The sequence below is a fragment of the Plecotus auritus genome, assembly GCF_963455305.1.
Source record: "Plecotus auritus genome assembly, chromosome: 6".
Taxonomy (NCBI): Eukaryota; Metazoa; Chordata; class Mammalia; order Chiroptera; family Vespertilionidae; genus Plecotus; species Plecotus auritus.
In genome coordinates this window covers 160,609,210-160,625,341 of record NC_137773.1, presented here as the reverse complement: position 1 = coordinate 160,625,341, position 16,132 = coordinate 160,609,210, and the positions used below count along the sequence as shown (strand labels likewise).

At 44.2% G+C, this 16,132-nt stretch overlaps 1 protein-coding gene across 6 annotated transcripts in view; it reads right to left on the bottom strand.

Moving 5' to 3' along the window:
• The window catches only part of RARB (retinoic acid receptor beta), a 728,677-nt gene that overhangs the window by 206,122 nt on the left and 506,423 nt on the right, over window positions 1-16,132 (bottom strand). Inside the window, exon 1 of one of the 6 annotated variants that reach the window (XM_080674947.1) lies at window positions 8,525-8,589. The exons of the other annotated variants lie outside the window; for them this stretch is intronic. Within the exon in view, the coding sequence (XP_080531073.1) occupies window positions 8,525-8,555 (31 nt within the window). The 5' untranslated portion in view covers window positions 8,556-8,589. Of the gene's footprint in view, window positions 1-8,524; window positions 8,590-16,132 lie in introns of those variants that run through there. 6 annotated transcript variants of the gene reach the window in all.

Below are 16,132 nucleotides of genomic sequence, written 5' to 3'. Positions count from 1 at the left end.
CACGCCAGCCGTCCTGACGTGATTTCAGTTTGGGGAAGCAGCCTTTGGAGGAATAATTCGGATCTGCTTTTGGCCTCCTGCTTGTTATTTATTTCCTTGCTTCCTTATTGTCTTACTCAGTGCTCTTTGGTGATTGCATCCCAGACAAGCAGCAGCCTCCGATGGGGCATCTCAACGGTTCACCAGATGGGCTGCCTTGCTTCGTCAGGGAATGGCCAAGACAGAGAACTTCTGCTTGGCTCCGGGGGTCCCTCCCTGCCCAGAGCCGAGTCAGCACCATAGGTGCTGAGGGCGCTTCTCTGGGCTGCACCCGTGGGAAAGGAGACAGTAAGCTGCCCAAACCTGCATGGGCAGACATGAGCTTCCAGGATTTCAAACCGCTCCATCCCTGCAACACAGAGGTGGCTACCACTAAGGAAAACAAAGCTAGGATCACTTTCCCCGTGTAAAAATCCATTACAGGTCTCATTTGCCTCTAATTCAGAGGTGAGGAACATCTGGCCCGCAGGCCATATAAGACCTTCGAAATCATTTGGTTTGGCCCTGCCAAGGCATTAGGGGTGAGTTCATTAAATGTTTGACCACATATAACAGGCTAATTTTTAAGTTGATAATTTTTATGGGCCACGAATGATGTTATAAATATCCAAATGGCCCTTAGCAGAAAAAGGGTTCCCCAGCCCTGCATTAGTGCTTCTCAAAATGTGGTCCATCCAGACCAGCAACCAGCAACAGAATTCTGGGGAAGGTGGGGTAGGCAGGCATTTGCTTAAATTAGTTATTTTCATTCTCTCTATGGTAAAGAACCATTTCTTATCCTTCTACTCTAAATCCGTGGTCGGCAAACTGCGGCTCTCGAGCCACATGCCGCTCTTTAGCCCCTTGAGTGTGGCTCTTCCACAAAATACCACGGCCTGGGAGAGTCTATTTTGAAGAAGTGGCATTAGAAGAAATTTAAGTTTAAAAAATTTGGCTCTCAAAAGAAATTTCAATCGTTGTACTGTTGATATTTGGCTCTGTTGACTAATGAGTTTGCCGACCACTGCTCTAAATCTATCAAGGATTCATAAAACTCAATAAAAACAAATCCCTAGGGAAAAATATATGTAAATACAATGGATCTTTAGAAAAAAAGGATTATGAAAAAGATGACCACAACACAACCTCCAACTTAGAAAACATGTTAGTAGACATCAGATTTCTCTGTCCAATTGCTGTACAAGTTTCTAAACACTTGCTCTCGATGTCTACACCTGTTGTGGACTGGCCAGGGGCAGGTTAAGGAAGGACACAGCCACAGATGGCATTTTGAGAAGCACTGCTCTGAAGGACTTGGAACGCAGAGGGTGTTTGCAGGCAAAACAAAAACAAAGCAAAATCTCCACCGACTGAAATGGTGCAAAGTAGAAGGCCAGCACTCTCAGTGACACAGTTTTCTTAAACACCGCCTCAATTCCGGGGGATAATTCATTCCCAAAATTCAAAAGAAAAAAAAAAGTAATGCTGTTGTCTGTTAAGAGGACTTGGCACTTATAAACTTAACTCACCTGAGAAAACAGTCTAAATGTCCTTGTTGTTACAACACACCTGAGTGTCATTTAAACACACAGAGAGTCCCCAACAATAGCTCCCTTCACAATTCCTAACATGCTTGGCATTTTTTCTAAAGGTTAGATTAAGTAGCAGATACCATTTTTAAGAGAGAGCTCAGTATACAATATTTTCCCCCCCTTTGTGAGAACTAATTTACTGCTGGCTAAACCACGTTGACAGATTTCAGGATTTAATGTTGGGCCTGATTAGAGGCAGGCTTCTTGCCTTATGAAAACACTGCCTTTTTGCTAGAACCTTCCATGATTAAGACAGTATTTTAATGCACTCTCTGGGCAGCTGAGCCTTAAAAGAAAAAAAAAAAGAGTTGTAAAGCAAAAGGCATTTCCTGCAAGACCCCCAGGGAATTTGAGCCCAGAGCTCCAGACCCGATGGGAGGGAGTAATTTCAGCTAATTAAGAGAGAATAGCAAAGTGTTGCATTTGGTCAAAACATTCAGTTGGGCTTCATTTTTGTTGGCACCAAAGAGAGCCGGTCTGGATATTTTCCCCTCTTTTTCTGTGGATTCACTGCAGGATTGCAAGGCCCACAGCTCACATACATTAGGGAGAAAGTCAAAGGAAACGCCAAAGTTCAACTAAAGTACAAGTAATTAGAACCAGATTCTCCTGTGTGCGCATGCGTGTGTGTGTGTGTGTGTGTGTGTGTGTGTGTGTGTTTTATTAAAATATAATTTACATGCCTCCAAACGTTAGAGTGGGGGCAAAAGAACTCCATATACTGTCGCTCATTTAATTTTCCTGTCGCCTCTTGGTGAGGGGGTCTGCTTTTAATCAACTTTCAGGGGAAGCGGTTTGGTTCCACACATGCATGGGCTTTGCAAATCTGTGAATCGCATTCTGAAATTAGGTAATTGCCAAACAAGAAAAACTCTGCTTTAAAACGGTCTTGCCGCACACCGCTGCTGGCTTTGTTATTATTAAGCCGCTCCAAGATTAGTCCAGGGTTTGGGGCAGGCAAGGGAAGGAGGGGGTGTTGGGAGAAGGAAAACATCATTGTGGGGCTTTGGCAGCCCTGACTCAGTAACCTGCCCATGACCCTGAGGAGTGTGTGTTTGCCCGGGTCACCCGGGATCCTGGCGGAGGGCTGGAGCGGGGTTATGAGAATCCCTGCTATTCTGACCACACATGCAACAGGTGCGGGACACAGGCAGGGGCCAAACGCAGGGCCGGGGGGAGACTTTGGTTTTTGGCTCCTTAAAGAAAGCCTCCTTTGGCAAAACACAGCCCAGGGTGGGCGGCAATACCATCCCCGGGCGATTGGGCAAAAGCAGGCTCTCAGCTTCACCCAGAAATGCCTGTCCATCACAATAAGGCATCGTAAGAAAATCCTCATTAATTCCTAGGAACATGGGCAACGTTCATGAAAAGGTCTGACTTGTGAAAAGGTCTTGTGACTGTCCTCACCTCCCCAGCATCCCAAGCATTGTGCTGAGTCAATTTGGCATGGGAACTCAAGTCGGCTTTCCTCTGCACAGGTCCTTATGAAATGCCCCACCTTGTTAAGTACTTAATATATTAAGATCTTCAAGCTGGGTGTGTGTTTATGCTCACCAGAAACCAGAAGCCTTCGTTCTCTCCCACGGAATTTTGGCAATGGATCTGAGTTGGCAGGGGGTTCAAAGTTGCACCGGAAGAGCCTGAACTAATAGGATCTGCTATTTACTGAGCCCTTACCATGTGCCTGGGGCTGTGCTCAGTGCTTAATCGGCCTTCACTCATTTACTCCTCCCAAATCCACGGGGAGGGGAGGGACCAGGAACTCTGCCCCTTAGAATTAGGAAATTTAAAAAGATAGCACCCCTCTCGGCCTTTACAGAAGAGATTTAAATGGCTTCCTATGCAGTATACAACTCTTTTTTTTTTTTAAATATATTTTATTGCCTTTTTACAGAGAGGAAGGGAGAAGGACAGAGAGTTAGAAACATCGATGAGAGAGAAACATTGATCAGCCTCCTACTGGGGATGTGCCCACAACCAAGGTACATGCCCTTGACCGGAATCGAACCTGGGACCTTTCAGTCCGAAGGCCGATGCTCTATCCACTGAGCCAAACCGGTTAGGGCCAGTATATTTCACAAAACCCCATATTTTCACTTCTCATTTTCCATCTCCCTCGTTTATTTCCTCTGCTAGAAACATCAATGGGTATGGTCTTATTTACCCAAATTTGAGAACTGCAGAATTGCGTCCCTTTCTTTCTTTTAATTCACGGTTATAATTGTCCAGACACTGGTTTGAGCCCAGACATGGTTGTTTTGAACAAGATAGTTTGGGCCTTTAAAAGAGAGAGAGGGAGGCTCAGTATCCACTAATCACTGTACTGTAGCTACACCTGCCTGGGCTCCCGGCCAGCAGCAGAAATTATTTCTGGGACTGACTTTTACCGTGGGAAGTGCTGTCATATTTTCATAAGGGACCGTGACACATTCAGCACCTACATTTCATTTTTATAATGTGCTTTCTCGCTTCAAGGAATATAGTCGAAAATTATCTCATAGGTTGTTTTGGGTGACGTTTTTAACATACGAGGCTTTATATCACTATTTTCTAGGGCATACTAAGATAGCTTTGACAGGATTCAAATAAATTCTCCCTTAAAATCACTTAACAGGCAGCCCCGTCTAAGTACTTATTAATGATCTGAACTGAGAGGCATCAGAAATGGAACTGTATTAACTGAACAAATGCCGGAACGGGCCTTGGGAGTCGTGTGTGCATGAAGCTAATTGCACCGCAGGATTAAGGTCCCCCTGAAGAGTTTATCTCAACACCAAACGATTCAGCTCCATATTCCACTTCTAATCAGGGTTCCCATCATTTCTAAAGAAGCAATTATTGCACTAATAAATGACATTCTATTATCTGTTCAAATTTCCTGTGCCCAAAGTAGATTAAAATAGGAGCATTAAAATGTATAAGGTCTCAGATACACATTTCTTGGCTTCTGTACTGTAAATACATTTTTTTTTCCCAACCATGTTGGTGGCAGCCTCACAGAAAAGCAATGGGGAGAGGCTTTTTGAGATACTTAAGGGAGAGGACAATGAAATTATGCTCTGTCACATGGGAATCCTTGCCACTCTTCTGCGGTCTGAGAAAGTTCAAGTGAAATTACACCAGAATTTAGCCAAACCCCTCTTAACAAAACAATGCTCTGCTCACTCAGTTATGTTTGCCGCAAAGGATCTTTTCTGTTTTGTTTTTTATAGGTATACACTCATATTAGTGGCCTCAAAATATGTCTGAAACCAATTTAATCCTCCTTGTGTGGATTCTCTTGCTTCCAAAAAAGAACTAAAACACCATGAACCTGCAGAAAATGGTGTGTAGGGAAGTGATGGGAAGGGCACAGGTTTTGCTACCAGATGCACTGAATTTGAATCCCTCCTCTGTCCCTTTTCTTCACATCTCTGAGCCCCATCGGGAGTCCTGTGTGCATGAAGCCCCAGTGTCTCCTTCCTGAAAATGCAGACACTCCTAAAATTCCTGTTGGTGAGCTGGTGACAGGCAGGCAGTATTTGCAACTTGCCCAGCACACACACAGAAAGTGCTTAGTAAGTGATAGACAACCCTGACTTCCCCTCCCCCCATGCCCTTTCCCCATACACATTTCCCTTGTTCTTTCTTAATCTAGGGTGGCTGTTCTTTTTTTTTTTAATGTATTTTTATTGATTTCAGAGAGAAAGGGAGAGGGAGAGATAGAAACATCAATGATGAGAAAGAATCATGGATTGACTGCCTTCTGCCCACCCCACACTGGGAACAGAGCCTGCACCCCGGGCATATGTTCTGACTGGGAATCGAATCGTGACCTCCTGGTTCATAGGCTGATGCTCAACCACTGAGTCACACCAGCCAGCTGGGCTAGGGTGGCCGTTCTTAACCAACACAGATTCTGCCCCCCAAGAGACATTATGCAGTATCTAGGGAAATTTTGGCTGCCATAATTTGGGGCCTCCACTGGCTTTTCGTGGGTATAGGCCAGGGATGTTACTAGATATCCCACAAGGCACAGGAGAGCTCCCTCCATCCCCAACAACAACAACAATGAATTATCAGTCCCAGGTTATAAATAGTGCTGAGGTTGAAAAGCCCTGATATAGGGTAAGGATGCTTCTTGTGGGGACACTTTAGGCAAAGGAGTGGGACAGCAAGTAGAATAATTTCCTGTAGCACCAGAGACATGGAAACTGCACAGAAGAGCCCTGGCCGATTGGCTCAGTTGGTTGGAGGGTCATCCATGCACCAAGGGTTTCCAGGTTCGATTCTCGGTCACAGCACATACCTCCGTTGCAGGTTCAATCCCTTGTCTGGGGCATATGGGAGGCAACTGATTGATGTTTCTCTCTCACATTAATGTTTCTCTTTCACATGATGTTTCTCCCTCTTTCTCTCTCTCCCTCTTTCTCCCCCTTCTCTCTCAAAACAAAGAATATATCCTTGGGTGAGGATAAAAAAGGACAGAATGCATACGCTCAGCTCCTAACTCTGCCTCTAAGCAGTCACTTCTCCTACCTGAGCCTCAGCTTCCTAATCTGAAAAGCAAAGATGACAAGTCTGCATACCACACTGCAATGTTTACACTTAGTAAACTACCAAACTATAAAACCACATAAAAATGATAGATAACACTTCATTATTAGAGTATTTGAAAGGCAGGTATCATAACCTGACTAATATTATTACCTTAGAAGATGACAGAAATATCTTTGGGGTCTAGTCTAATAATAACTTACAGTATTAATAGCTAACAGTTCTGGAGCATACACTATAGGCTAGCCACCACCACCACTCTGCTCTGAGCATTTTACATGTATTAATTCACTTGATCCTCATAATGATCCTATGAGATGGCTCCTCTTAGTAGTTCTTTTTTACAAGGAAGATCTGGAGACACAAGGCGGTTAGGTAACTTGCTGAAGGCCACACAAGGGCAGAGAATTGAAGGCAAATGGTCTTGGGTTCAAGAGAATGGGTGTGACCAGGTGTTGGGAGAAGACAACAACATTCTCTCTTATGACTACACTAGAGGCCCAGTGCACGAAAATTGTGAATTTGGCGGCGGGGTCCCGCAGCCCGGCCTGCGCCCTCTCACAGTCTGGGAGTCCTCGGGGATGTCCGACTGATGGCTTAGGCCCGCTCCCTGTCAGCTGGACATCCTTAGTGCTGCCGTGGAGGTGGGAGAGGCTCCTGCCACCACCGCTGCACTTGCCAGCCGTGAGCCTGGCTTCTGGCTGAGCGGCACTCCCCTTGTGTGAGTGCACTGACCACTAGGAGGCAGCTCCTGTGTTGAGCGTCTGCCCCCTGGTGGTCAGTGCATATCATAGCAACCGGTCATTCGGCCGTTGGGTCGATTTGCATATTTTAGCCTTTTATTATATAGGATAGAACTTTTCTGGCAAGAGGTTGGCAAAATCTCTGGCAGCAAATTTGAGATATACAGACTAAGTCAAAGACACACAGTTACCCCAAGATAAAGATCAAAAGTTAACCTGGAAAACTAAAAATGAAGCTAAGGGGACAGAAATAAAGCCTCTTTTTTTTCTTTCCAGTCAGAGCAATAAAATAGGAAAGTCCCCCAGAAGCCAACACAAGAATTACAAGTCTCTCTCTCTCTCCCCTCCCACATCTTCATTGCTAAGAAACCAACCCCCAGCAGGCAGAATGGCAGCAGCTAAGACCAAGGTTCCAAGGCCTTTGGCAGTGGTCCAAGGGCGTGTGACTACACACTGTGAGGAGCAGCAACTCAGGCCAAATGTGGTCAGCAGTACTGCCGGCTGCTCCAGGCTCTGCTAAAGGGTGGGGGGTTCTGGACTAACCCCCTTCCCCATGCCCCTAAGCATATTTGGCATGAAAATGAAACCAGCATGGAGAATTGTTGCTGTCTGCAGATTTGGAATCCCTGAAAGAGGAGCCGAATTACTCTCTTCCCTGGGGTCCAGGGTGTGTAGAAGTAGTGACTACAGCAGAAAGATAGTAAATAAATATACCTACCAAACCTTCTAGTTGACTAATATGAAGATTTTGTTAGTGCTACAGTTAAGCAGAACAGATCAGTTCAAAAGTATACACTGGGGAATATTTTTAAAGATTCTTAAGTTTCTATATGGAATTGTTCAGATTAGAGAAACACTATAACATTGATTTTTTTTCTTTCATAACAGTGGTTTTTCAATATTTCTTGATGTGAGAAGGTGAGAATTTCAAAGTGCTTTACTTTTAGTTCTTATGAAAGAAATTGCTAAGGAAAACTTGAAAATATCAAAGAAATTTTCACCAATCTCCCAGCTATGAGCAGGCTGCAAGGCTTAAGTCTTTTGGGATATTCGTTCCTTCAGGGAACTTTCCTTTTTTCTGCAAATTGAGGCATGTAGTTGGAAGTGTGAACTCTGGAGCCAGCCTGCCTGGATTCAATCTTAACTCATCTACTTACTAGCTGTGTGACTTTGGGCAAGTTACTTAACCTCTCTGAGCCTCAATTTCCCCTTATATAAAATCCCTCCTTAGATCATTGTAAGCATTAAACACTAGTGCACTGTAAAGCACTTGACACATACCTGTCACGTAGCAGTATTAGAGTTATCATCCTTACTGTATCAAGGGTCATTATTGTGTTGATGAATCTCAATGTACTCACCTTCCTGTCTTTCCCCTACCCATCAATCTCATATCTTGATTTCTTAACCTTCACTTCCATTTCCCTATCAAAATAGTAGTCCCTCCTGTACATGCTAATATGAATAAAGCAAGTTGAGTCATCTTTACCTCATTACACTCTCAACTGTCTCTTCCCAGCCTCTCAGGCATTAATGTAAAGTATTGCAACGACCACCTCCTCTTGGTTTTCTTAATTCATCCCCACCCCACATGCCTAGAAGCCTCGGAAACAGCTCCTTTAAACAACTCCTTACCACAGAAATTTGTCATTGGAGAGCCTTCCATAGTTGCTGTAAACCCCAAGTGACAGACCTTTGGTTGGACTGAATGGAAGGCTCGGCAGCACGGGGCAGTGACTACCAACTGACAACATCCAGCTGCTGACAAATATTTATCGAGCACCTGGCAGGTCCAGGGACTGTGCTACATGCTGGGTTAGAGGGACGTTAGAAGACACTGTTCTTGGCCCACACAAATGGACAACTAAAAATACCAGATGGTAAAATCGGCCCCAACCTGGAAGAAGGTCCTGAAGGGTGCCCAAGGCTGCCATGACCTGGCATGTTACTTACACTCACGGAGGCTCCAGCTGCCTCGCCTTTAAACACCCGGTGCTTAACAGAGTGCTTGGGACATAGCATGAGCACACTAAATGTGGTTTGAAAAAAATTAATGAATGAAAAGAATGAAATCTGCGTAGGAATCCTTCTATGCGGTATCAAAGGAATGATGACAGTTTCAGCCAATTCAGCAGCATCTGCCAACAGTACATGTTATATGGTGGTGAGTGACTTGAGGTGTGTGTTTTCACTCACATTACCCTACTTGCTCCCTCGCGATAAAGGTGTGAAGAAGAGCTATCATGATCAGTTTTTAAATCTCCATTAAAGCAGGAGGAAACTGAAGCTTAGAGAAGGTAAATGACTTGGCCAAGGTCACACAGTTAGGAAATGGCTTGATCCAAAACTGGCTTCCTGAATCCACACACAAGATTATTATGAACAAGAAACAAAGCACTCATTTATAGTCTAAGCTGTCCTATTCATTTTTTAATGTTTTAAGTCAAGGTTGGCAAACTTTTCCAGTAAAAGGCCAGATAGTAAGTACATGAGGCTTTGTAAACCGTATAGTTGGTCTCTGTCACAGCCACTCAGGTCTGCCATTGTCAGAGGAAAGTGATTATAGACAAGATGCAAATGAACAAGTGTGGCATGTTTGAATAAAACTTTATTTACAAAAACAGGCTACAAGGCTAGATTTGGCTCAGTTTTTGGACCCCTGCTTTAAGATAAAGGATTTGCTTATTTATTGATTGATTTAGAGAGAGCGGAAAGAGAGAAAAACATTTATTTGTTGTTCCACCCATTTATACATTCATTGGTTGATTCTTTGTCCCCTAACTGGGGATTGAACCTGAAACCTGGAGTATCTGGATGACACTCCAACCAACTGAGCTACTCAGCCAGGGCTAAGATATTAAAACGATTTCTTCATGTAGTAACTGCACGTGTTACTATAAAATCCACGCTTTTCTTTGCTCCCAGAGTAAAGGCAGACAGAGTATGATAGCCATATGTCAGAGATGTGGGAAATATTTTAAGGATGTTAACGCTATAGTGTACATAATATTTATGTACACCATAAATGTGTAAGGTCTGCACCTTCCCTTCAAAACTAACCTCATGCATGCATTTTTATTAGTTAGGGAGGTCAATATGTTTATCACAAGTTCATTTTAAAATTCCTCCCTACATATTCTGTCTGTTGAGATTATTTATCACACCTTGTTCCCTGGCCTAGAGCCAGGCAGAATATGGGGGTTTTAATACCTTTAATCCATTACATGGATTTTTTAGAGCTCCATAAGACAAAATAAAATGCACTCTCATGGTCATACATGCAATAAACCTGATATGCCACTTAATATTTCACATCCCATTCTATATTTCAGCTGTGATGGTTTCCAGCTTTCAACGTGCAAAATGACACTATTTCAGCCATCTTTTTGCTCCAACCTTTGTTGTTGTTTGGTTAGAGAACGCCTGAGAATTCATAAAAAATAAATCTCACCATGACTTTGAGGGCTGATTATTATTGCTCCCCAATATTCTGAAGGAGTATTGACATATGCCACCCAGTTGGCAATCTGAATTGGTCATGCTTATTTTTTATTAGGCCATGCTACCTTGTTTTGAGTGCATTATTAGCATGGTAGCTGGTCTCTGAAGACGGCCTGCTCAATGAACCACACTTCTAGGGATCCACATCATTTACCTTTGAATCTGAGCTGCTACTGTGATTTCCTTTTGATCAATAGAATGTGGAGAGGGTAATGGTGTGTTACACATGAAGCTAGATCATGAGGAGCCTTACAGCTTCCGTCTGGGATTCTTTGCAATGCTTATTCCGGGGGAAGCCATGTAGAGAGCCCAGGGACCACCATGCTGTAAGGAAGCCCACATCACAAGAGGAGGCCGTACGGAGACAGAGCTCGCAGGCAGACCCAGCTGTTCCATCGGTCTCAGTTAAGGAACTACACACGTGAAAGGAGAAGCTATGCTGAACATCCAGCCTAGCCAAGCTCTCAGGGAGCCTCTCCCCGCCCCCCAGCACCAGCTCACTGCAGCCATTTGAAAGACCCCACGTGAGACGGAACCTTGAAAGTTTTAAGCCACTAAGCACTGGGCTGGTCTGCTGTGTAGCAATAGATAACTGAAGCTAATTCTACAGTTAACTGAAGATTATTTATTGTGGAGCCATGAAGAACTTGTGGTCATGGCCCACCTCAACTCTTCCGGAATCTAGTAGATAGTAATTTGGCATCATACGCACTGTCCAAGCTTTACATGCATTCCTGCCAGTTACAAGAGCAATGGAATAATTCCATCTAAAAATAAAAAATTAAGACATTCTGGATTTTTTTTTTTAAAAAGTATCATTGCTTGGCTATGAATTCAAAGACTGTAATGATTAGGATATCATGGAATAAGGCTCTTAAGAAATTAAAATATCAACTGTAATCCAATGGTCTCTTTTTCTCAAATTGCTTATAAAACTCATTCATATCCACCTGAGCCCACATGTGAGCACCACCTGCCCATCACCGGCACGCACCCTCTTTTATTTTGAGATGCAGCTGTCCCCTTATGGGGTTGTTGTTCTTTATTAGTTCCTCCAGGGGACAGATTGAATCAGCCTCCCCACACTGGACATTGCAATTCAAAATAATAGCAAAAGACCTGCAGGTAATGAGCCATAATACTCACTTGATACCCACTAAGGAGGGTTTAGATCACTTGCTCTCTGCTACCTTTCGGGAAACATCTGTTTCATATGAGCCAGTTAAAAGTGCATACATCTGTAAATAATAAGCCTGTGTGTGCACATAATTTAATGAATCAGGACATAAAAAGGAATTGAACAGTAGGGGCAAAGCAATTAGAGTAACTGCCCATTTTGTTAAAAAAATGTATTGTTTCCAGCTTTCACTTGGAAACCCTTTTATTATTCTGTGGGTTCTGGGACTCCCAGCCTTCCTCATTCCCCCTCCCCACAAAGAAAATAGGAGTGGACTTTGCATAGTTGGCCGAGGGAAGGAAACCCACATTATGCAAAGCTGGGTGGGGAACTTCCAACTCACTTTCTCCTCCTCAAGAAATCTGAAGTGGGCACCTGAACGCCTCTGTGCCTGGGAACTCTCCATAAAGTGGAGAAAGCACAGCGCTTCCTCTCAGGCTGCTGTGAGGTTTAGATGACATAAGCCATTCTGTGCACTTGGTAGATAATATGCATTTAATATTAGTTACGGTGATGATGGTGATTATTTCATGAGAAAATCTATCACAATTTGCAATCATCTAGGGAGAAAAACACAAAATAAAGTTCCTTTTGCCCTGGCCTGTGTGGCTCAGTTGGTTGGGCATCATCCTGTGCATGGAAGGGTTGCTGGTTAGATACCTGGTCAGGGCCCAGGCCCAGGTTACAGGCTCCATCCCCAGCAGGGGGCATGCAGGAGGCAGCCAATCAATGCTCGCTTTCTAATGGATGTTTTTCTCTCTCCCTCTTCCTTTCTCTCTCTCTGAAAATCAGTGACAAAATATATATTTTTAAAGTTCCTCTCGTTTTGGTCCTATTTCTATTTACCTTCTTCACACTATTTCTAGGGATGTGGAGAAAAAAGAGGTGGGGTGGGGAGGAGGAGCAGCAATGTCTTGGTTAATGGGATGTACCATTAGAAAATCTATACCCAGGCCATCAAAGTAAGTGCCAGAAGCTCAGGGAAATACCCCATTCTTCTATTTTCAGGCCTGTGTTCCAGCTAGTACATTTACAAGGGCTTGCCATCACAGCCAACTCGAACCTCCCAAGTTTTGACAGCCCCTCAAGTTTGCTTCAGGTATTTCGAGTAATCCCGAAATACACAAATAAATAAAAGCAGACACCACTTGTGATGTTCCGAATTTCAGGTTTGTTGTCACTGAAGTATTCTCAGCATCTTTCTTGAACACCTATTATGGCCAGGCACTGGGTGACAAAGCAAAGCGCCTATGTATTAGCAGAAGGCACTTGTGGGAGTCAGAGCATGGGGGTTCCTAGAACACACAGGGAGGCTTCCATAGAGTATGGCTTGTTTTGTCCGCTTTCATGACGTTTAAGTTGAAAGTAGCTGAAAAATGTTGGAAGATACTCTGTCGATTTGAAAACCAAACACAGGACTAGAAATTTGTATGCCACCTTGGTATGATTGCTACAAAGAGTATAATTAAGTCCAGCCCACGGGGATTCTGTGAAAATCGTGGGTTAGCTCTGCAAAATAAGTGTTAGTAAAATAAGTGCTAAGTATGTGCCAGGCCCCAGGAAAAACAGTTCCACCCAGAAGGAAAGCAAGTTAAACAATGACTGAAATCACCACCCCACCGTTTTCTGTTTACATTCTCCTACAGTCTATTTGCCAGCTACATAAAGAGATCATTAGAGCTCCGCAACAGCAATAGGGAAGAAGAATAAAGGCTAAAGAAAGAGGGAAGTAAAGAGAGTGAGCAAATATTTAAAAAATATTAATAGCTGGCTTATATGGAGCTGCATTGTTCCATACAGTATCCACTAGCCACATGTGGCTCCTGAAAGCTAAAAAAATTTAAATGAAATAAAATGCAAGATTTACTTCCTCAGATATATTAGCCACATTTCAAGTGCTCAGTCACCACAGGTGGCAACTACTGTATCGGCCAATGCAGAATTATAGATCATTTCCATCACTGTAGAAAGTTCGATTGGACGGTGCTGAGATCTAGCATAGCAAGTAGTGGTTTCCTTGAACGTGTCCATGACTAAGCCATCATTAACGGAGTACTGACCAGGCAGGTACAAGTACTCTACTAGCCTGTCTGAACTCAAAGACTTCCCAGGGTTAGTAAGGGAACCCAACCAATAAAACAAAGCAACACACACACACACACACACTCTATTCCCCATCATTTTCTCTCTTTTCTGCATTGCCCCAAACCAAAACATTCGATGGTCCTTTCTTGGTATTACTAGGACATAAAAATTGGTTCAGGGAGTCTTCACTCAGCTGACAGATGACAGAGGCAAACAGCGGAAGCTGATGACCCCTCAGTGAATCACTGCACGTGGAGGGTGGAGATACCTTCCTGGGACTTAACCCAGCTCCACAACCATGCGACGTCACGTCACTCACCTTCTCTGGGCCTCCACCTCCTCTTCTGTAAAAGAGGATAATCATACTTTCCTCACAGGATTGTTTGTGAAGATTAACTGATAACAATATATGTACAATCACTAGAGTAGAATGTTGTTAAATATTTAACCAGACCAAAAAAACCCCCAAGCTAACAAAAATCCCACAGAAGTCCTTCAATGTAGTCTCTATTGTCAGAAGATAGTAATTTCTTTGTTATGGGGCATAGATGCGATGATTGTTATTATGGACTAAAGATGGCAGCACATTCTTCCTCCCTCCCCCCTTGAGAGGTAGACTCATTGGATCTGGCCCGGCCCTGTGGCTGCTTAGCAACAGAATATGGTGAAAGGGACTCAGTGCCAGCTCTGGATCCAGCCTTTCAGAGGACTGGGAGCTTCTGCTTCCTCCCTCTGGGAATGCTCCCTCTCACAATGTGGGTGCCATGCGGAGAGAAGCAAGGCCTATGCAGCTCCTGCCCAGCCCCAGTGGAGCTGTCTACCAGCAACATCACTGCCAGCCCTGGGAGCAGCCTCCTGGGACTTCCCGCCCAGGGCAGCCCTGGGTGATGTGGCCTCAGCTGACATCACGTGGAACAGAAGATCTGCCCAGCTGAGCCCAGTCCATCCACAGGATCATGAGACAATGAAGTCTGAGGCCACTAAGCTTTGGGGAAGTGTGTTACTCAGCAAAATGCCACAGAAACAATCATAGAGACATACGTGACTTTTTAAACACCTAATCTAATCAGACCCAACCCCACAAGAACATTACTTAACAAACACTCCACAAACATTTATGGGAGAGTCTTCAAGAAGCACGTTTGGAAGGTATGCACTTATTCTGTTTGCTCAGAATACATTTAAAACTCTGCTCTGTAAACTACATTTAGAAATTACCTGGGAGGCCTACACACAGGAAAACGTCAAGCCTGCTCCCTGTGACAAAAATGTGTCACCCACTTGATCCCTCACCTTATGCACCAGCTGTGGTTCTCTGGTTTTTAATTTTTATCCAAGTGAAACTCAGGTCCAAAGTTCTGAGGAGACTCTAGTGTTTGTGTCAGAAGGGGGCTGCATTACAGGGACTTGCATGCCCAAGGGTGTCCCATACAGTGTGAGTCCAGAGAGAGCAGCGGCAGCATCCGATTCATCCTGGCGTCCCCCACCCAACATACCAGGGAGCCTGGAGCATGGCAGGCACCCAAGAGCCCTTTGTTGAATGGAACGCTGCGAGATCTAATCCATCAGTGAGTAATAAAAACGTACTGCGCCCCTGACAGCATCCTTGGGCAATGTGTATTGTGACAACTTCGAAGGTGACAACGCTCACTTGTAAAAGTCAATCTATTTGTACTAAATCTGGGGGCTGAGCACTGAATCAGGACCACAGTGCTATCCACTCTGTGACAAACGGGAAGGACTGTCGCCTACGTTAGGAGCCACAGAGAGAGGCACCATTTCACTGAGGAAAAGGGATACCAGCTACAAAGAAGACTGTTCACTATTCATCAAGACACATAAGCCACAGGTGTCACGGAATCAGAGCAGAAGGTCTGCTCAGTGACGTCCGTATGTGTGTTTTCGAGACAAGCATGGAACCCTCATTTACATGATCTCTAATCTTTCCACAAATCCTGCAAGGTAGACATTATTATTCCCATTTCATAGCTGTAGAAATCGATCCTGTGTCAAGTCGGACTATTTCCATGACCTCAGACCACCAGGCAATGAGGGGGCTACAGGGGGGGAGATGCAGGGAAGGGTGATGTATGTGAGTAGGAGTGCAGGGGAGAAGCAGTAAAACTCCCAGAGAGCGACAACTTTTCACAGGGCAAGAGAATCATTGGCCCTTCTCTAGAGAGCTCTCGGGAGACAGGTGACAGCGTAGCCTCTGTAAGGGTATTTGCAACTTCTGCCCACGGGAAGCCCATCGTGGGTTTCTGGAAACTCTCGCCCAATGAGCAGAGAGATGCCTTTTCATCAGCCTCTTCCAACTTCCTCCGTGAAGCCAAAGCTGGTCTTCCTATCTCGACTTCCTATTGTTTCCTCTGATAAGCAGGGCCCCAGTGAACAATTAAAGCTCTCAATAAATAATCTCCAAGCACATTCATTTGATTGACTGTTATTTGATACAGCAGTTAGTTTCAATGGGGCAGTTA